Source organism: Erpetoichthys calabaricus, chromosome 8, assembly GCF_900747795.2.
Source record: "Erpetoichthys calabaricus chromosome 8, fErpCal1.3, whole genome shotgun sequence".
NCBI lineage: Eukaryota > Metazoa > Chordata > Cladistia > Polypteriformes > Polypteridae > Erpetoichthys > Erpetoichthys calabaricus.
In genome coordinates, this window is record NC_041401.2 from 72,001,755 (window position 1) to 72,025,340 (window position 23,586).

General features: G+C 41.7%; 1 protein-coding gene across 2 annotated transcripts in view; it reads right to left on the reverse strand.

Annotated features, from left to right (window-relative positions):
• The window catches only part of abr (ABR activator of RhoGEF and GTPase), a 374,781-nt gene that overhangs the window by 278,871 nt on the left and 72,324 nt on the right, over positions 1-23,586 (reverse strand). Inside the window, exon 1 of one of the 2 annotated variants that reach the window (XM_028806776.2) lies at positions 565-947. The exons of the other annotated variant lie outside the window; for it this stretch is intronic. Coding sequence (XP_028662609.1) covers positions 565-625 — 61 coding nt within the window. The 5' untranslated portion in view covers positions 626-947. Of the gene's footprint in view, positions 1-564; positions 948-23,586 lie in introns of those variants that run through there. 2 annotated transcript variants of the gene reach the window in all.

Here is a 23,586-nt window from a genome sequence, read left to right on the forward strand (position 1 = left end):
ACTTGTTTATTTATTACTAAAGTCATCTGCCTAAGGATTGTGGCAGGTGGATTAGAATTTGGAATAACACCATGACTACAAAAGAAAAAAGACATATCTCAAGAATTAAAATAATCAAGCCAAATAACATATTAATGCCCATCAAGGCAATACATGTCTTATAATATATAGGTCAAAGGTTAGCTAGACACAAAATCTGGAACTGTAAAGTGGGCTACTCATTTTGTGTGTATGTATGTGTTTTGGATCATTTGTTTTAATTGAATTAAAATGCATTTTTCGGTGTGACTGGTCACACCAATGGCAATATCAGGAAGGACCTGGCTTATTTTCCATTACAGCACTCACTAGCACATTAAACTAATGTCTAAAACTGGGACTGTTCAACTCAGCTGTCACTCATGCACAACTGGGCTGCCTGCAGCTGTCACTTCTGAATCTGGACACTCCACAAGCTTGCATTTAGCTTTTACTGCTTTGCTAAACGCACGTTGCAAAGCCAACACAACCCACCCCCATAAACTGTTCAAATGAGAATAGTAGACAAATAAATAGGAGACGTACTACTATAGAGCGTGTCGATCCATGACAGACGGGGCAGGCCACGGTGGCTAAGATGCTCCATCCTCAGCTGTCCAGCAGTTCTCGCTTGCTTTTTCTCTTCAGATTGGAGTAGTGCCGCTCATCTCATAAAACACATCAAAGCAAAAAAAAAAAAAAAAAAAAAAAAAAAAAAAAGGCAAAAACAAGAAATCCTAAAGCGAGCTCCTGGCTGGATGAAAGAACAGAAGAGCAAGGAAGAAAGAAAAATAATACAGCAACCTCCCCCTTCGCGAGCAGTGAGCCCGCAAACAGACCTCCCTCTCCCGATTGTCACAGAGCACCTTACACACACACAGTGGAGGCGTAACTAAAACAGGGTGGTACCCTCCTCTGCCAGCCCCCCAACCCCCCTCCCTTTCTCTCCATGCTCCTAAGGAAAATCCCTGGAGGCTTCCTTGTCTTTTCAGAGCTTCTAAGAAAAACAGGAAGGAAAGAACAAGATGCTTTTCACGAGATCCACCCTTTCTCTCTCTCCCTTCTCTGCCTTGTTCAGAAGTAACACTGCATTAGCTTGCGCATCTCCGGAGGAGTATTAGCAGTTCTTGATTATACCCGGTCAAGAGCTTCCCAGGAATGCCCAATGAACAGATAAACTGTGAGCTGGGATTATAGGATGGTGAATATGTTCACTTACTAGTTCTCAATTAATAATAGGGTCCAAAAAGAACGGGCTCAATCTATGGAAGGGAGGACTGGATCAAAAAAAAGAACACTACACATCAGAAAAAATAAACTAGGGAAAGGGCTCATGTTTGTCTGTCCAATCTATTGGACACTTGAGTTATAGAGCCAAATACAGCAGCTGTAACAGGAGCAGATGTGGGGGTGGGAGGAGGAATGCCTTTACCATGATTCTGATGATAATTAGCAAGACTCCTGTCCCTCTGCACCTGCTGGCAAATTCTCTGTGAGTTCCAGGATTGGACAAATGCAGGCAAAAACAAAACACGTGTAAATATGGTGTGGATATGGAGAGAAAAGAAAATGCCAGAGGCTGAAAAATCACTGAAGTCTGCAGCATGTAGAAAAAAAACCTAATAATGCTGAACTGCTGAAAGTCATGGTTGAAAACAGCAAGCAAACAAATAATACGTAACCAAGCAGAATGGAGAGTGACAGAGAATATTAGATAGATAGATAGATAGATAGATAGATAGATAGATAGATAGATAGATAGATAGATAGATAGATAGATAGATAGATAGATACTTTATTAATCCTGATTTCCCACATTACGGTAGGCAACTCTAAGCACCGCCACCCCCCACTTAGAGGGGTTAATCCACTAGTCACCTTTCATTTATTCTGCCGGGTTTGATAAAAGGTTTTAAAAAAAAAATCCACACCCTTCATGATTTGTCCAAAACCTCTTAAGATTAGTTTAAACAGAGTTAAGCAGAATATGGAAGTCAAGCTAGTGGATGGACTGAAGAGGATCAAACAGGACAAAGCCTGGAGAGAAAGAGGAAAAAAAAACTTAGTTAACTAGAATTCTAAATAGGCCTCATTTGAGTATGGATATGAGGTGCTTCCCACCTTGATCCTGATGGTGCCAGGATAGGTTCCTGCCTCCAACAACCAAGAACTGAGAATGTTTGTTAAATTTAATAATAACAATCAATGATTTTCTGGACTTGTTTTTTTTCCCCCAATATTGAAAGGGAAAAAAAACAGGATAAAGTAATAATAACAATAATAGTAATAACAATACTGAAAGCTACAAGCAGTTCTAACCAGTGGCTATCCAGTATATAAAACTGGAATAGAACTTTTAGCTATTATACCAAAATATGAGGTGTAAAAGTAATGTGTATAAAATATATATTAGAAAAAACAGAAGTGAATAATCTTAATACATAATTCGCCTGCCGCCTCCCACACTCACTCACATCCGTCCGAAACCGATTGCGCAGTCGCCTTCTGCGCAGCTGCCCGAAAAACCTTACGAGACCGACATCCAACCCCAACATCGCGGCAGGCGGTGAATTTACGGCCGCAAAAATTCAAAGAGAAAGGCGACTTCGATTAAAGCTCTAGAGGCCTGAAAGGCAATTTCGACTACAGCTCGAGGCCTAATTATGCATTCTGATTCAATTACGCATTCATTCAATACACCTATATCAGGTTTGTGGTGCTTATACTTATTACTAGTCCATATTGTACTGGAACATTCATCATTCAATATACTATAGGCCTGGAAAATTCATCAACTAACAGTACAAGCCTGTACAGTAATGAGTAAAGCGGACTATAATCATTACAACACAACTTCTTCATTACTTATCATTTGTTCTTCATACACTGCTGACACAAACTCGTGCCCGTTTCATCTTATGTTGTCGAAACAGGCTCTTTGTCTAGTTAATAATAATTATTTAATAATGTATAATAAATATATTTTTCTCTGACTAGGAAATATTTTAGGAAACAAATAACGGACAAAATAAAAACATACAAGATGAGTGGAGTAATGGTAAGTTATATGGAAACAAGGAATTGTGATGCAAATTTTCTTCAGACTTACAGCAAATGAAAGCTACTGAACTTATCAGGAATCTAATCAGCTCAGTGTGTCAACAACAACTTTATTGGTTACAGGGAAAGCTAGCAGCTAAAGGCGAACTTCAGAAGTAGGGAGACAATTCTGGTTAAGCTGATATGATAACTGGTTTAATAAATAATATGTACACAAATATTAAATAGATATATACAGCAGAGGTGTGACCGTGTGTGTGTGTGTGTGTATGTGTGTGTGCATTGTGATGGATGGCTGGCTAAATATTCCGGCCTACCCCTCCAGGCCGCCAGGTGGAGCTCTCCCAACAGCATGGAGGTTCCCAGAATTCCAGCAGGGCCTCATGGACCTTGTAGTTTGTATGCGCAGCCATGCTGGATACCATGGGGGCCACCGGGAGTCGCTGTAGGGAGGCTGTCAGACTGCCATGTGCCCTATAACCTGGAAGTACATCCTGGTTACATGAACAGGAGAAACGACGTGCTTCCAGGTTGAAGAAAAGGTCTTTTACCCTGACCCGGAAGTAATAAGGACTTGTGGATTGTTGGACAGGAACACCTCCGGGTCAGGGGGTATAAAAGGACTCTGGGAAAGCCCAGACACTGTGCTGAGCTGGGAGGAAGGGTGGCGAAGTGTCTGGGAGAGGAGGATTGGTATTGGTAGAGAGTATTGATTATTGTATGTGTAGTGTGGAGTGGAGGGTGCTTTGTGCACGTAATTATTATAAAATAAGTAAGTCTTGGACTTTTACCTGGTGTTTGGCGTGGTACATGAGGGTTCATGAGGTCGATAACAGCCTCTACTGCTACAGCATACATTTCATTGGCGAGTCTGAAGAAATATTGTACGTAATAAGCTTACTTATAACATATATAGATTACAGAGCTGAAGTTGTGGTATTTTTTTTCTCTGTGACTGAATGCCAATTACATGCTAAGACACCACATTCTGAGCTCACCCACCTGTAATCTTCCATTTTGAGCAGCCTCAAAAGTCACTTTTCCAACAATTTTGATAGTTTCTCACCTTAATACTGCACCTGTTCCACTGCTTATAACAGCAGTTAGCTCAATCTGCCCCTCAACCAGCAGGCATATTTGCTAAACATTTATGTACTTTTTGTTTGCAGTGGGGCCCTTTTTTGACTGACGCACAAAAGTTTATTTTTAAAGCTATAGTTGAAACAACTGGTATACTCCAAGTTCAGCAATGGAATGACAGGCCTTCAGGACTAATGCCACCATCATCTAATCTCAATACAGACTTGTTTTATGTCTGTAAAACATAATTACTCTTGGAAACTTACAAATAGGTAGGATTCCAAAAACACACAGATGTAACAAAAACAAGTGATTTTTGGATTACTTAATGCTGCAAAAAGACCAGACAAATATCTGCAAACAACAACATTTACAGGTGTCGATGTGATTGTAACCTATAGATTTACATAAGAACAAATGACAGCCCCTGACAACAAAGCAAATGGCTAAATAAAACCTACCCATTCATTTTATAACCCACATATCCAGCTCAGGGTCACTGGTAACCACTGTCAATACTAGAAGCCCTGGACATGAAACCAATGAATTACAGGGAATACTCACAGACACCCTGCATACATTCACAGAGGGCAGATTTATGATCACCAACCAACCTAATCTTCATGTTTTTCAACAACAACATTTATTTATATAGCACATTTTTATACAAATAATGTAGCTCAAAGTGCTTTACATGATGAAGAGAAAAAAAAAGACAAAGTAAGAATTAAAATAAGACAACATTAATTAACATAGAATAAGAGTAAGGTCCAATGGCCACTGAGGACAGAAAAAACAAAAAAACTCCAGACGGCTGGAGAAAAAAAAAAAAAATCTGCAGGGGTTCCAGACCATGAGACCGTCCAGCCCCCTCTGGACATTCTACCTAACATAAATGAACAGTCCTCTTTGTATTAAGGGTTCTCATGGAAGGACTTGATGATGATGGTCATGTAGACTTCTGGCTTTTAATCCATCAATGTAGGAACATCATGGTGCTTTGATTAGGTGGTGGTGGCACAGGTCGCCACCACAGAAAACCAGGAAAAACAAACAGAAGAGAGAGAGTAGGGGTTAGTACGGATTTTAGAGCCACCATGAATAGTTATGATAATTAAATGAATATACAGAGCATCGGGATTAAACTAAAATGAAGTTATGAGAAAGCCATGTTAAAGTAATGAGTTTTTAGCAGTTTTTTAATGTGCTCCACTGTATGAGCCTGGCAAAGTCCTATTGGCAGGCTATTCCAGATTTTAGGTGCATAACAGCAGAAGGCCGCCTCACCACTTCTTTTAAGTTTAGCTCTTGGAATTCTAAGCAGACACTCATTTGAGGATCTAAGGTTACAATTTGGAATATAAGGTGTCAGACATTCCAATATATAAGATGGAGTGAGATTATTTAAGGCTTTGTAAACCATAAGCAGTATTTTAAAGTCAATTCTGAATGACACAGGTAACCAGTGTAGTGACATCAAAACTGGAGAAATGTGCTCAGATTTTCTTTTCCTAGTTAGGATTCTAGCAGCTGCATTCTGCACTAATTGCAAACAATTTATGTCTTTTTTGGGTAGTCCTGAAATAAGTGCATTACAGTAATCTAGTCGACTGAAAAGAAAAGTGTGAACTAATTTATCAGCATCTTTCAATGATATAAAAGGTCTAACTTTTGCTATGTATCTTAAATGAAAAAATGCTGTCCTAATGATCTGATTAATATGCGATTTAAAATTCAGGTTACAGTCAACAGTTACCCCTAAATTCTTTACCTCCGTCTTGACTTTTAATCCTAATGCATCAAGTTTATTTCTGATAACTTCATTATATCCATTATTGCCAATCACTAAAATTTCAGTTTTCTCTTTATTTAGCTTGAGAAAATGACTATTCATCCATTTAGAAACACAAGTAAGACATTGTGTTAGTGAAACAACAGGGTCAGAGTCATCAGGTGCTATTGATAAATACAGCTTGCGTGTCATCAGCATAGCTGTGGTAACTCATGTTATGCCCCGAAATAATCTGACCTAACGGAAACATTTCGTACATTAAACATACAACTAGTGACTTTAATTCGCTGAGTTGGAACCCCATAAAACAAATTCAACATTTAATGATGGTGGAAGGGAAAAAGCTCCTTACAAAAGCAATGCGGTGCCCTAAACTTGCAGTGCATAGATCTCTAATAAAATATTTCAAATCTTATAATAGAGGCTCCACCAAAAAAGATGAATGCAAAAGCTTTATAAAATGTTAAATCTTAAAGAGTTTGTCAACATTTAGTACAGAAGACATGATAAAAATGGAACACAGTACCATATGCAATGTTGATTGTATTGCATGCTAACCCTCATTTACAGCACACAGTCACATGTGTACCCTCCCACCTGTATGGTTTTGGAGTGTGAGACAAAACCATAAATCACAGAGCAAATACTCTCAAACATACTGAGGACAAGAAAACTGGAAATAAATACCAATCTAGAAGGACACTGAACCAAGGATAAAGATCTTTGAGACAGTAACCCTACATGCAACATCACTGTATAAGCTTACAAAACATAAAATTGTGCCCGAGTCAGCCTGCTGTACATGGAGAAGATGTTGATGACCTTTAAAACCTTTAGTTACTCAGTTTCAACTGCTGACAAACACAGAGGATGGGACTTGACATGAGGACAAATTGGAAAATAGGAGTTAACTTGAGATTTTAATTGGCTAGCCTTCAATTTCCAGCCATACTGCCTTCTCTGCCGGACCTGACTTTCTATTCAGTTTAACCTTTGTTTAACCAGGAAAGTCAAATGAGAACTGGGTCCTTTTTATGATGGTGCTTTGTCAGCTAACCCTTATGCTAATCATGGAGAGCATGCAGACACTCTTAGCGTCATTTGAAGAGCTACTGAGAGAAGTCACTGCTTCCATTGCAGCAGCTGTCGGCATTATTGCATCAGCTGGGGCTCTGTCTCCTCTATTAAAGATGAACATTGGTTCATTTTATGTCACACAATCAAGACACAATTGTAGGAACTGTGAAATTACAATTTAGTGAAGCTGATTCAGAAACCCACTACTTAGTTCTGCCATTAAACCAGGATTGGTATTTCATAGTGTTAGAAGACAATATCAAAGACAATTGTTGCTGAGACATCTAGACAAAAGGATAATTGATCAAATGCAGAATCAATGATCAGGGAAATGTAAATGGATTACTGGAGACACATTATGTGTGATGAGACAAACTTCGTGAAAGTTCGACAAACACTATTGAGTCAATGCAATAGTCAAGCAGCATTCTAGGGCTGATGCTGCATACTTCCTTTTCAGAATTACCCATCCCATGAAGTCATCAGGCAACCACCACATGTTTTGAGCACACATGGCATTCCTGCATTTGCTGAAGTTACTCTAAAGTACTTACAGTATGTACTATGTGACTCTTATAGCATAATTTAGAAAGTACAGTATTTGGTTGCGCAAAATGACTCCACTCTGACATTGTAAACCCAATTTTGTTTAAAAGCAACATTTGTTTAAATCTGCTCATACCAATCACATAGCCATGGGCATAAAACTAGAACCAAACCATGTCAGGATTCTAGTACGCTTCAGGCCACACTCACACAGACCAGTCATAATGAGGACATTTAAAATCACCAATGGAGTGAATCTGTATGTTTATCACCCTTTAAATGTAAAATAATGTCCCCCTGCATGGTTAAAGATAGAGAGGAAGCTCATAAAGTGAATGCCACAGCTTTTGTGCCATAGCTGAAGGGGCTAGCTGGCAGTTCTGCCCTACTCACAGCCAGAATTTAAGAAAACCTCACACATTGGAAACCATGGCTTGGCCCAGTGACACACTAAAATGTAGTTAATGAGTTGGACTATGAATTGGGAGACCCATACTTCTGATATGTAATTTTTTTTTTCACCTATGGACACAAAGAGGTAAACAGAACTGAAATCAGGGGAACACAAGGAGCTAGCGGGTAAACCAGCACTCTACTTGTTTGAAAATGTTTTCCTTGTAAACTGGGATTCCAAAGCCATCCATCCATCCATCCATTGTCTCCCGCTTATCCGAGGTCGGGTCGCGGGGGCAGCAGCTTGAGCAGAGATGCCCAGACTTCCTTCTCCCCAGCCACTTCTTCTAGTTCTTCCGGGAGAATCCCAAGGCGTTCCCAGGCCAGTCGAGAGACATAGTCCCTCCAGCGTGTCCTGGGTCTTCCCCGGGGCCTCCTCCCGGTTAGACGTGCCCGGAACACCTCACCAGGGAGGCGTCCAGGAGGCATCCTGATCAGATGCCCGAGCCACCTCATCTGACTCCTCTCGATGCGGAGGAGCAGCGGCTCTACTCTGAGCCCCTCCCGGATGACTGAGCTTTTCACCCTATCTTTAAGGGAAAGCCCAGACACCCTGCGGAGGAAACTCATTTCAGCCGCTTGTATTCGCGATCTCGTTCTTTCGGTCACTACCCATAGCTCATGACCATAGGTGAGGGTAGGAACATAGATCGACTGGTAAATTGAGAGCTTCGCCTTGCGGCTCAGCTCCTTTTTCACCACGACAGACCGATGCAGCACCCACATTACTGCGGATGCCGCACCGATCCGCCTGTCGATCTCACGCTCCATTCTTCCCTCACTCGTGAACAAGACCCCGAGATACTTGAACTCCTCCACTTGGGGCAGGATCTCGCTACCAACCCTGAGAGGGCACTCCACCCTTTTCCGGCTGAGGACCATGGTCTCGGATTTGGAGGTGCTGATTCTCATCCCAGCCGCTTCACACTTGGCTGCGAACCGATCCAGAGAGAGCTGAAGATCACGGCCTGATGAAGCAAACAGGACAACATCATCTGCAAAAAGCAGTGACCCAATCCTGAGCCCACCAAACCGGACCCCCTCAACGCCCTGGCTGCGCCTAGAAATTCTGTCCATAAAAGTTATGAACAGAATCGGTAACAAAGGGCAGCCCTGGCGGAGTCCAACTCTCACTGGAAACGGGTTCGACTTACTGCCGGCAATGCGGACCAAGCTCTGGCACCGATCGTACAGGGACTGAACAGCCCTTATCAGGGGGGCCGGTACCCCATACTCTCGGAGTACCCCCCACAGGATTCCCCGAGGGACACAGTCGAATGCCTTTTCCAAGTCCACAAAACACATGTAGACTGGTTGGGCAAACTCCCATGCACCCTCCAGGACCCTGCTAAGGGTATAGAGCTGGTCCACTGTTCCGCGACCAGGACGAAAACCACACTGTTCCTCCTGAATCCGAGGCTCGACTATCCGATGGACCCTCCTCTCCAGGACCCCTGAATAGACTTTTCCAGGGAGGCTGAGGAGTGTGATCCCTCTGTAGTTGGAACACACCCTCCGATCCCCCTTCTTAAAGAGGGGGACCACCACCCCGGTCTGCCAATCCAGAGGCACTGTCCCTGATGTCCATGCGATGTTGCAGAGGCGTGTCAGCCAAGACAGTCCTACAACATCCAGAGCCTTGAGGAACTCCGGGCGTATCTCATCCACCCCCGGGGCCCTGCCACCAAGGAGTTTTTTGACCACCTCGGTGACCTCAGTCCCAGAGATGGGGGAGCCCACCTCTGAGTCCCCAGGCTCTGCTTCCTCATTGGAAGGCATGTTAATGGGATTGAGGAGGTCTTCGAAGTATTCCCCCCACCGACCCACAACGTCCCGAGTCGAGGTCAGCAGCGCACCATCCCCACCATATACAGTGTTGACACTGCACTGCTTCCCCTTCCTGAGACGCCGGATGGTGGACCAGAATCTCCTCGAAGCCGTCCGAAAGTCGTTCTCCATGTCCTCACCAAACTCCTCCCACGCCCGAGTTTTTGCCTCAGCAACCACCAAAGCCGCATTCCGCTTGGCCTGCCGGTACCTATCAGCTGCCTCCGGGGTCCCACATGACCAAAGGGTCCTGTAGGACTCCTTCTTCAGCTTGACGGCATCCTTCACCGCCGGTGTCCACCAACGGGTTCGGGGATTGCCGCCACGACAGGCACCGACCACCTTACGGCCACAGCTCCGGTCAGCTGCCTCAACAATAGAGGCACAGAACATGGCCCATTCGGACTCAATGTCCCCCACCTCCCTCGGGATGTGGTCGAAGTTGTGCCGGAGGTGGAAGTTGAAGCTACTTCTGACAGGGGGCTCTGCCAGACGTTCCCAGCAGACCCTCACAACACGTTTGGGCCTACCACGCCTGACCGGCATCCTCCCCCACCATCGAAGCCAACTCACCACCAGGTGGTGATCAGTTGACAGCTCCGCCCCTCTCTTCACCCGAGTGTCCAAGACATGTGGCCGCAAGTCCGACGACACGACCACAAAGTCGATCATCGAACTGAGGCCTAGGGTGTCCTGGTGCCAAGTGCACATATGAACACCCCTATGCTTGAACATGGTGTTCGTTATGGACAATCCGTGACGAGCACAGAAGTCCAATAACAAAACACCGCTCGGGTTCAGATCAGGGGGGCCATTCCTCCCAATCACGCCCTTCCAGGTCTCACTGTCATTGCCCACGTGAGCATTGAAGTCTCCCAGCAGAACGAGGGAGTCCCCAGAAGGTATGCCCTCTAGCACCCCCTCCAGGGACTCCAAAAAGGGTGGGTACTCCGAACTGCTGTTTGGTGCATACGCACAAACAACAGTTAGGATCCGTCCCCCCACCCGAAGGCGAAGGGAGGCTACCCTCTCGTCCACCGGGGTAAACCCCAATGTACAGGCTCCAAGTTGGGGGGCAATAAGTATACCCACACCTGCTCGGCGCCTCTCACCGGGGGCAACTCCAGAGTGGTACAGAGTCCAGCCCCTCTCAAGGAGATTGGTTCCAGAGTCCAAGCTGTGCGTCGAGGTGAGTCCGACTATATCTAGCCGGAACCTCTCAACTTCGCGCACTAGCTCAGGCTCCTTCCCCTTCAGAGAGGTGACATTCCACGTCCCAAGAGCCAGTTTCTGTAGCCGAGGATCGGACCGCCAAGGTCCCCGCCTTCGGCCACCACCCAACTCACACTGCACCCGACCTCCTTGGCCCCTCCCATAGGTGGTGAGCCCATGGGAAGGGGGACCCACGTTGCCTCTTCGGGCTGTGCCCGGCCGAGCCCCATGGGTGCAGGCCCGGCCACCAGGCGCTCGCCATCGAGCCCCACCTCCAGGCCTGGCTCCAGAGTGGGGCCCTGGTGACCCGCGTCCGGGCAAGGGAAAACGCCGTCCAAAATTGTTTTTCTTCATAGGAGGTTTGTTTAACCGCTCTTTGTCTCATCCCTCACCTAAGACCAGTTTGCCAAAGCCAAGAAAGCGAAAACAAGAATTTTAATATCGCAGTTGTGCTTGTACATAGAATCTCCTCAAACTTAATTACATTATAGTGTTCAGTAAGCAGAGCATAAGGAAATGTGAAAAACAAACTTTTTAGTATCTAAAGGACACTTTTTTTTTTCGGTAAACCTACATGGATGTCACAAGTCACAATCTGAAGCAAGATGCGCAAAGGAGTGGGGGAGGTGCAGACAGAAGCAGTAATGAATATTTGAATGAAATATTAACAGGGCGCCATGTGACACAATGAACAATAAGGCTCTTTAAGCATAGCCATCACATGGAAACGAATAACACTAATGCATCTCTAACTTCCTGTATCCACATTAGTAATGTGTTAAAAAAAGAAGAAGAGAGGGTCTAGAGAGGAATGCAAGGTTTTTACAGTAGAGGAAAGATTCATTACCCTGAATGAATTTTACTTTTGCATGTTAAATAAAAATGCTGTGATAAAGCTTTCAGTTTGTTTCTAACAAGCACCACTAACACAAATAAACATAAATAAACACAACATTCCAAATCAGGGTCACATGGAGAAAGATACTATACTGACAGCATCAGGCACAGTGTAGGAACCAACCTAAACAAGCCCCAGCATCATCTCTTTGCTCATTACCTTATAGATTGGACTAAATTATATTCACATATACTACACATACACACACACACACACACACTAGCTGTGTTAACCCACTTTACCCAGGTAATTTCATAAGACAATGGGCAACATGTAATATTGTGTTGTTGGTTAACAACTACTATGTAACTAAGTGTGTTTCTGTATACAATATTTGCATTTTTTTAACCAAGGGGTAATATTATTGGCAGGCAATGTATTGTTGTAGTTAAGGCTTTAGACTTCAAACTCTGAGAGCTGAGGGTTCAAACCTGACTACTGACACTGTGTGACCATGAGCAAGTCACTTCACCCACCTGTGCTCTAATTGGAAAAACAAAAGCAATGCACCCAATTGAATCTTGTGAGTCACCCTGGATAAAGGTAATAGTCTAATAATAATAATAATTATAGGTCACTAGAGCTGCTTACTCTTCGACATGCTATATTACAATTGCCCATGAGTAAAACATTCCTACATTAAATCAGTTAGTCAGTCATTTGCTAAACAGCTTTGTCCTGAACAGGGTCACGGGGGGTTCTTTAGCCTATCCCAGCTACTATAGGGCACAAGATATGAACAAACCCTGGACAGGGCGTCAGTCCATTGCAGGGCAAACGCAAACAAACACACCCCAACTAGTATTGCCAAGCCACCTATCTTGCATGTCTTTGGGCTGGGGGAGGAATTGGTGTACCCTGAGGAAACCCATGCAGACAACATGCAAACTCCACATAGGGAGGATCCGGGATGTGAATCCTGGTCTCCTTACTGCGAGGCAGCAGCGCTGCCACTGTGCCGCCCTTCCATTAGATCAATTTCTGCTTTTTTCTTCTTTCTTTTGCTGATGATATGGTAGAAATTAAATTACTAATTAAAGAAAGAAACTTATCCTGTACTAGGACAAACTTGACAAAACTTTTTCGAGTCAGAAACCAGGCAGGAGAAAGCTTATCCATTGCATCTTTAATTATCTCTTCAGCAAATGCTTGAAGAGTGAGGATTCATCACAGCAGTCTGTTACAAAATGATCAGAATAATAAGGGCAGAGGTCCATTTTATAAACAACTGAATTACATAATAGTACTGATTAATGCATAGACATAACCTGACATTTACTCTGATTGGTTCGTCGGCTTACACACCCATATAACTTAGTAAATAAAAATCTATTTACTCTTGTTCTTCTTATATTTTTTAGATTAGCAATTAACCGTGAAATTCCTGTGTATGTGACAACCGTCCAATCATTTTGTTTACAGGACACCTGCTGATCTCGTAATCATCTCCATGTACAATTTGTACATTACATCGATCTTCCTGTTAGTACATTTATTTAACCATTTCAGTAGCTCTAATTACTGTTACCTCCAAATTGTTCTCTCATAATGGTCATTGCAAAACAAATTTTTTGAAATAAGTAATCAGCTGTATTCCCTCTAAGCTGTGGCTGTGCATGTTTTATCTAGGTGTTTTTCAGCACTTTTGAAGTTTTGCACTGCTGTTATCGTATTTCTCACTCCCTTTCCCATGCAGCAGTTTTTTTTTCTATAAAATCACCAAATTTCAATCAAAACAGTCAAAGAATGTTTGAGATTTTGGGGGTATTTACTTTTTCTATTGGGGGAAGGGGTTTACCCTAAAATATTAATATATATCGAAATGCCGTTTTTTAGTTAACAACTACTATCCTAGCTACCATCCTGCCAAATTTCTTTTTTTTAACTAAGTAGGAAATAGTCTTTTTGGTGATGAGTGGGCAGAGCATTTCAGTTCCACAATTATGCCCAGCAAAGCTGCGCACTTCCTCAAGAGCATGAAGATGAGATGTGCTCTTTTTGCAAAGGTAGAGGAGGAAAGACAAACTACCTTGTCAAAGTAACAGAGAGTGGCGCACTGCCCCTAGAAAGTGAAATAGTGAGGTTCATTTCTTTCAAACAATGAGAACAGAAAGAATCAGAATACTACAGTGCCTGGTGGAGTGGCAGCAAATTTGTCACTGCAAGTACACACTAAAAGAAGCAACTATGACTCAAATTAAACCAACTGATCCCAAACAACTAAGAAAAATCACAAACTGGATAGGAGGCAGGCAATGGGCCTTTGTGAGTGGTTTCTAGGCTGAGGCCAGCTTCCAACAATCTTACCTACAGTCAAAGATGAAATAGTTCTGTTTAGATTTGTAAGGACAACTAGATATTGTTTTTTAGTAAACATATTTTTAATGTGACAATAAATATGTAACATATCCAAATGGTAAAACAAAGAATTAATTTAAGAGACAGTGGAATTTCTAAAAGAACAACACTGCAATACTGGCTACAGGATCCTGGTGGCGCTTATGCCTGTTCCATTTCCACTCTTGGGCTGTTGCTCACTCACATGTAGGAACCATCTTAACATCAAGCTGACTGCACACAGATGACCTTTCTTTACAGTGAATTTCAGTAGCACCCATGACTGTGATAATCCCCCTAATACTGAGGCTGTGGAACCTATACAGATGGCCCAGCACTAAGCCAACTAATGTAAAGTGGACCAATATGTAAAATTCTCAAGGAAAAGGGTGCTTAAAGAGTAATCCAAAGTGCAGATTTTTGGGATCAATTGTGATGAATATCACTGTGTACTGCACTGTACCCTTGCTGGAGTTCTGTGGACAATTTTTAAGTTTCTATAGAAAAAATTATTTACTGCCAGGTAAAAATAAATGTAAAATAAAAACAGAGAGGAAAAAACACTATTATAAAAAGGTGCATATTGAGGAAATTTTGCTAAAATCCAAATTGCACACATAATGCTAACTGGATATGCTATGTACAAAATCTAAAACAGAAGAAAAGTGACATTTTTTTCTGCTCAAAAATATTGGTTTATAAAAAAAAATTCTTGTATCCATAATGCACATTTTGTTTACCCTATGAACATTTCTAAAAAATGTCAAAAATTGTATTATTATTTTCTATTACACTGATAAAAGGAAAAACAGGCTTGCTGCATTGGTTTTCTTGTAGTCCTCCCAATAACAGTATTTTTTTTTTGGCAGACTAAATGATGCATGACATCCCCAAGGCCACAACCACCACCCCCCATAATTTCACAATGTGCTTTGAATATTGGGTTTATTTCTTTCTCTGCTTCTTATTCAGTAGTTGCCTCAGAGAATATTTCCATCTGGGGGGTTGGTAGACACATCAAGACTAAAAAATTAAGTTATGCAAATGAGATATCATTAAAAACAAGCAGGGCATTGTGGGTGGGAGTGGCATGTTCCTAATGTGCTTTTTCCATATATCTAAGCAGTACAAGATAAAAGCAGAACATCTCTGAGTCATGCCAAGGTTGGTTCACAACCAGCATGTCTCACTTCATATGAAATCCTCCCAACTAGGGGTACCACCACTTTCACAGCTGTGCTTTCATAAGAGCCAGCTGGAGGAAAAAAACCAACCTGTGAATACGCCAACCTAGGCAAACCATACACCTTTTTTCATACAATCTTTATCGTATTGCCCAATTCTAGTGGAACTGAAGAAGCCTGAAAATGAAAGGTTTAATCTTAATCGTTATCTGATTTCTAACAAACATTTCTTTTGCGCGCAGTTTTCCATTTCCTATCTCAAACAGCTGAATCAGCCACTAAATAAACAACTACAAAACACAAGTGTCTTTGGGTTCTCCATTTTATTTCATTCAGCAAATTAAAGGATTGTCAACAACTACAGTATAAGTCCACATGTACTTCTGCAAAGAATGGAGCAAAAAGGCTTAGAGATGGAAAAGCTATATGATGTTTCACATGTGTAGTAATTGGGCAGTTGACTAGACCAAGAGATGTCCCCTTAATCTACATTTCTATACATCACCCTTTGAGGGAATTATTTTTAAGTGTTCAGCAGAGCCAAAGGGAATGCATAAAATGATTAAGTAAGACCCACGTTTTCTTATCTATTTTACGCCTTTTGGGAAATCTAAAAATGTGTGACATTACTGTACATTATTAGAATAGAAAAATAGGGCATGCTAGCGTCCTTTAAAAAACGCAAAACTTTACATTGTATTAATTATAGCAGCCTACAAAAATGAAACAAAGCACTATCTGCAGCCCCATTAGTACAGATATGCACATACTAAACATTCAGGAATATCACCTTTAAACAGAAAAATCAGTCTCCATAATTTTCTGATATTTGAGATCTGTCACAAGTCCCTTAAGCTGTTTATATCTGATATGACAATAAATTATCAGAAGATGAAATTTAGTAAGTTTAGTGGTCAGCACTGCTGCCTCACAGCTCCAGAGTTCTGAGATCAAATTCCAGCCTGGGCACCATTTGTGAGGAGTCTTCATGTTTTTTCCTGTACCTCTAGCATTTTTTACTTCAGTTGTCCTCCCATATCACAAACATGTGCAGTAAACAAGCATGGACGTCCAGGGTTGATGCCCACCTTGCACCTAAGTGTGGCTGGGATAGGCACTGGCTTTTACAACCTTGAAATGGATAAGATGGATTAAAAAAATAAATGGACTGACAGAGAGATGGACAATAATTTGGTATAAGCAAAGAAAACACAAGGAACAAAATAAAATATACATAGTAAGTATAAAAAATGAGCATCATATCAAATTACATTCAATTTTTCAGTTAGACTGAGTTAAATTATCAAGTAAGTTTCCCTGTGGGCATGAAGCCAACTGCATAATTGCATTTGACCCACTCTAATGTCCGCCTGTGTGTCTGTGGTATAAAAACCATTGTCAAACATATATAAATATATGTTTCCCATCACCAGGAAAGACTGCAATGAACCTACAACATTTTCCAATGTGCTTAATAACTCTTTGGTTAAAGACCATTTATTTACTGAACCTCCTCAATTCAATTTTTGGGTCGTGGGAAGCTATAATCTATCCAGGCAGAAGTAGGTAGAAGTCAGGAAGTAACTGTGGACAAGATGGCAGTTCTTTGATGGGTACACTCCTGCACTTACTTTTACCACCTGAGAGGAACAAAAGTTGAAAAGTGCTTTTCTATGTGTTGATTACATCTTGCCTGAAGAAGGGGCCTGAGTTGCCTCGATAGTTTGCATATTGTAATCTTTCTAGTTAGCGAATAAAAGGTGTCATTTTGCTTAACTTCTCAAATAGTTTTCTTCGATGATGCCCCACCTCAGTTGGCTTATTAATCAGATAGACTTAGACTGTATCTTTACCAAAAGATGAAGGGCCAGCACAGGTTAATATTCTCCCGGTTGTATATAAACTGGAGTTATTAGTTTACTAGGGGGCTTCGCCCCCTGCTCGCTTCGCTCGCCAACCCCTGGTGTTGGGTAACCCGAAATACATTGATGTATGTATGAGATATACTGGAGTGTAAAGGTGTAGATGACGAACAAAGGAAGTAAAGAACCCATAGCATGGCACATTAGAAAGATTTATTGGAATATTTCTTTATACACAACATTTGTAGTAAAGATGGTGTGTTGTCCTTGAATGATTTTTCCTTGGTATGGAGTATCTACAACTTTAACTTTAATGTCAGATGAATGCCGAACTCTTGAGCAGGCTACTTAAAGTTGTCCATGTCCAAGTACAGGCTCAGAGAGGTATATGCCAACTCTGTCCATGGTTTGTCCTTGGGATTTGTTGATTGTCATGGCAAATGCAGGTTTAATGGGAAATTGGCGTCGTTTAAGTGTAAAAGGTAATTCCAGGTCAGAACTTGGAAGGTCAACTGTAGGAATCAAAACAGTATTGTTAGAATGTGATCCTGTAAGTACTTTTGTAGACTTAGCTAATGGGTGACTGTTTATGACTTCAGCGAAGTTTCTCATTATTAGCTCTGTGTATTGCTTGTTTTCAGGAAGGGTCATTCGTTGATAGATTGCGACATCTGGATCTAACACGTAGATTTGTGCATAGTTGCGTTCGTGATATGGTTCAGGGTGCACTGTTCCAATCCGATGTAATACTTGTCCACATACGCGAAAGCAGTATGGGCCATTGCCAGCTGGTGGCCTGATATTTACCCCGGTAGATGCAAAAGCAAATGAACTATTGTAGGATCCAATGCAGTCCATAAAGTTTTTACTTTCGGGTACATTGTTAGTTAGAAGCTTCCGTAGATATTCAGGAAAGTCATCTAAAGGAGGTAGTCTAACCTGACCCTTTTGACAACAACGTGTAAACTCATTAGTTGTAGTGCCAGTTGTTTCTTCAGGGAAGTTAAGTGAATGACAATGACAGCAAATGATATTCATTAATCCTAATGAATGTTCATTAATAGTGGACTCATTACAGAATGCGTTGTCAGCTAATTGGCGGAATTGTTTAGCGGCTGTTTGTCGTTCCTTTCTTTGCCGTTTATGTATTGCCTCTGCTGTTTGAGAGTCACGTTGTAGGCGCCTGCGTTCATTAATTGTATTCAGGCGGGCTCGTTTCTGTATGTCAGTTAGTTGAGATGTTTCGTTTTGGAGCCGTGACTCCTTTGGTTGCGTTGTTTGAGAAGCACGTTGTAGGCGCCTGCATTCATTGTTTTTATCCAGGCGGGGTCGTCTTTGTAGCCCCGTTAGTCGAGCTCTTTCTTTTTGGAGCCGTGCCTGCTTTGCTTGCGGCATTTCAGACGTGCGTTGTAGGCGCCTGCGTTCATTGATTTTATCCAGGCGGGCTCGTTTGTGTATCTCCGTCAGTTGTGGTCTTTCATTTTGAACCCGTGCCTGCTTTGCTTCCGCAGTTTCAGATGCGCGTTGTAGGCGTCTATGTTCATTGTATTTGTCCATGCGGGCTCGTTTTTGTAGCTCCGTTAGTCGAGCTGTTTGGTTTTGGAGCCAAGACAGTTTTGCTTCCGCGGTTTCAGACGCGCGTTGTAGGCACCCACGTTTAATGATTTTATCCATGCGGGCTCGTTTCTGTAGCTCCGTTAGTTGAGCTGGATCGTTTTGGAGCCGTGACCGTGACTCCATTAGTTAACCGTTGTCTACCGTTAGTAATATGGATAATTGCACTTACTGTTAATACGGAGCATTTTCTGTGGTTGTACTGTTAATAATGCATCACTGTAATGTGATTCACATATGCTATATGGTTTGGACGTGTGAGGATGCCGAACGTTTAATACGGTGAGTTTGTTTATTCTTATTACCCGGACCATGCTGTGTAGTGTGGACGTTTAGTTCAGAAGCGCGTTGTAGGAGCCTGCACCTTTCGTACTTTCTCGCGCCTTCCGTACTATCTTTGTGGACCTTTGCGGACTCCGTAGTGTCTTCCATTTGACTCTGGGGTGCAGTGCAGAAACCTCTTTTCTGTGTGGCGTTTGTTGAGCTATTTCGTTTTTGAGCTGTGACTCCTTCGTTAGTTGAGCTCTTTCGTTTTTGAGCCGTGACTCCTTCGTTCGCGGTGGATCAGACTTCGCTTGCGGTTTATGAGACGCGCGCTGTAGGCGCCTGCGCACTATGTCTCCTGCGTCCATCGCTGTGTACCTGGGTCCGTGCCTTCCGGTTTACCATTCTCGGTTAGTAATATGGATCTTACTTTTTAAATCTATTTTCTGCAGTTGATAAAAACCGAGACTTCTATACTGTATACAGTATGTCTAAATATCTCAACTAGGCCTTGGAAAGTTAATCCGTTAATTTTTGTGATGTGGCCAGTTTAATGAGTTAAAAAATCTTGGTTGCATCCAGGGCAGGCAGCAAGGTGATCACCTCATACAGGTGTTCATTTTCTTGATTTGTACATAGCAACATAGATGCAGGAGAGTGGGAGGGAAGGGGAGACAAGGGGTAAGATGTTTTGGGTTATGGCAGTCCTGATGCAATGCTAGAAAAAATTCACAAAGATAAAAATTGTGCTTTTTTTTCATTTCATGTTTCTGTAAGAAGAATCAATGTCATACCACCTAAGTGCAAAATAAGTTATCTTTGAGTGGTACTAAAACCAAAATAAGTCTCTAGTACCTCTGTATTTAACTTGTCAGTCTATCAGGTAGCCTACAGTGCTGACTGCCCTAATATAATGACAAAATTCTACGAAACAAAAGTATGTTTATCCCTACCCATTATTCCAGTTTGCAGTATCTTTGCTAATTTATGCACAGAACACAACATAACCACCTAAGTAATGCACGGTGTCAGTTTTTTGGCAAGACAGCTGCTACAAAGAACTTTTTGCATTCCAAAAGAACAGGTGTACAGCAGTGTCTTCCAAACTTTTTCTGTGGTAGCACACTTTGTTTGTAACTCAAAAAATCCCAAGGCACACCACAATTCTACCAACTACAAAAGCATTAAATGTCATACACGAGCTAAACTTTCGGAAGGGTCTTGACTACCAGAGATGCCATTAAAAAAAAATCAGTTTGGAGATTGGCGCTTACAGACACAGCAATTAGTGAGCACTCATATGCCCACTGTCCCTCGGCTCTGTGAGAGTCACTGGCAAACACGCACCCTGGCAGCTGGACCATCGACAAGTCTCCTGGCTGCTAAAGTGCTTTTTAAGTGTTGTGTCTGAAAAACTGCAATCGCATAGTTGCTTTTATGTCGGCTTCTCCAGATAGTCCCATCCTCCTCAGACAGGTCTCAACCATCTGAGGAGTGCGTCTCTCTCAGGTCAGGACCCAGGAGCACTAAACTGTTATAGCCACAGGGCACCAGTTGAAAACCACTTGTGTAGGGCATAATTATCAAGTTGATGATGCTGATTAACAATTGAGAATGGTATTTGCAAAGTTTTAACACAATTTAAATTTATGCCCACTTAGAAGGTGCTTATACTTTCAATTAAATCAGTCTTTAGCAGTGCATTCAAAATCTACAGGCATTTTGATTAGTTAGTTTAACTTTGACACGTCTGTGTTTTATATGCTATGCCAATTTGAGAATGAACACGAGATTTTTTTGTTTTTATTTTTATAGGTGCTTATAATACATTGGCCTTCTTTTCTTACTGACTTCTTTTCAACTGACATTTTAGGAAGGCATTCAAATTCAGGTTGTACTTACTTAAGCCATATTTTGTTAAAAGTTCAGGTTTAAGGTCATTGTTTAAGTTTTAGCCATACCGTTATTTTTTTTTTTAATTATTTTTTTGATTCAGTGTGCATTTACTTCATGATTTAAGTATTTATTTTATGATTACATGTTTTAATGTTAGATGTGATTAATCACAATTAATTACATAAAATGATGACATTAATTATTTAATTTTTCTTAATCGATTCCCAGCCCTAATCTAAATATATACAACACAATGTTTTATTCTAAGTGCAGTGTATCATCAGTGTCATCTGTAAGGACCAAGTCTTTAGAGTCCCGGTGCTCCCTGTTTTGTTGTATGGTTGCGAGACATGGACACTATATATTGACCTGAGACAAAAACTGCACACCTTTGGTACTGAAGAATCCTTGTGTAACGCTGGTTTGACTTTGTGTCGAATGAGTGGTTGATCACTGAACCCAAATGAGGCATATTACCTGCATTGTGAGGGAGTGTCAGTTACGGCACTATGGTCATGTGTTGCGATTCCCCAATGGTGATCCAGTTGGCAGGATCCTCATTGCTAAGGAACAGAGTGTCTGAACCAGGCCAAGGGGATGACTGCGTAACACCTGGCTGTGGCAGATAGATGGTCATTTCTGGAGGGTGGGACTGGACCACGTATCTGCCTAGGGAATTGGTAACCAGGATCCTGAGCTGTTTCAACATGTGGTGGGTACAGCAACACACTGTACCAGTGCATGCTCCCCAACCTGACCTGACCGTATCATTGAATACATTCAAGGAAAAGAGCCGAGTGGAAAGTGCTTTATAAAACATGCAATTAAATACAGCTTCTTTCTTGGAAAATAAAATTCTATAATAAGAATTAGCATAGTGCTAGGGTGTTGCTACAATACAATATGCAAGCTTTCAAGGAAACTCAGGCCCCTCGAAAGCCTGCATATTATAATCTTTTAAGTTCCATACCTGCTGCTAGACTACATTCCTAGGGTACATTCAGACTGGCAGAAAGCAGGAGTGGGGAGTGATGGGGGCATGTTTGTCAAAAGTAACCAGCAGCTCTAAAGTGTCCTTTGAAAGCAAAGCAGCAAAAGTAGTCTGGAGTGCCACCACCTCACTCTCCCCACTAAAATAAAAAAACATGTACTTCCAACTTCAACAGGGGCTAAGAGAACGTGTGTGTATGTCTAGACAATTAATGGGGTGAATGAAACAGAGACTGTACTGATTAACTGTGGCCATCAGGCTTAAACTTCACATTTTTCTTTACTTATGTAAACCATAGCCTGCTGATGTTCTACAGCCTTATTCATTGACAGCAAGTAAAAGATCACATCCTCCAAATGTCCAAAAACCATTCTTTGTTGTTTCCTCAGCAGTCCTGTACCCATCCTCTTACCCATCACACGACAAATCAAACTGTCTGAAACAAATCTATACAATAGCTTGACTTTTCTTTAAAACAATGGAGACTAGCAAACCCAAGTGAAATACTGAAGTTCATTCGAGAGCTAACGTCTAAATGTGCAGATGCCTCTGCCTACCAGGGAATGTGTTTCCTTATGTTTCCCTCAAGGAATATTGATGGCTCATTTCCCACCCTTCTAAATCTCACACATACACACACGCACATATACACACACAGAGAAACATGCGTGTGTCCTCTGACTGCCTTTGTTTGTGCATAGGTACTTCCAGTTGCCGCCCAGCTCTGCTTCCAATTGGCTTCCATTCTCTCCCAGTTGTAAACAACAAATGTTGTGTTAAGCAGAAAATTCAAATTACAACCAGTAATAATACCAGACTAAAAAGCATCAAATTAACAGTCTGCTGACTACTTGTGATTAGCACACATCTTCTTCAGACCATCAAAGGGGCCAACAATGCTGCCCTTTCACTGATAATAATAAAAAAAAAAAATTAGTCATTTTTTAAGTAAGACTGTCATCACAAATAATGCTGTACTAACACCCTCTAAGAAGGCATGCCCTTGCTGGGGGCAAAAGGTCCAAACATTTAATACTTATTTTATATAGTGTTTTTCCAAAATGCTACTTTATTCTTTTATTCTACTTTAGTGCATTGACCAACAGAGGACTTTAACCCATAACATTTCCATTTCAACCCCTGGCTCTATCCTACTGTGTGGCACTGTGCAACGTACTGATCACACCTGTGCTCTAAATAGAATAAAAAAACAAGACCTAAATGTGCCACAAATATGCAGTCATCAAACTCTTCTCACTGGAGTTTGCTAGAAAGACGTAGCAGACAACAAAGCCTGGCTGTATGGCTTTAAAGCCTAACAAAAGATTGCACCTTTCTATATACTTCCAAGAGTAGATACTTCAAAACATATGCATTATTTTTACTAAAGGTGCTACATAAAATAGAATGTTTTGAGTTTTCTATGAGTCAAATAATATTTTCTATATTATACAGACCAGACTATATTATATTAA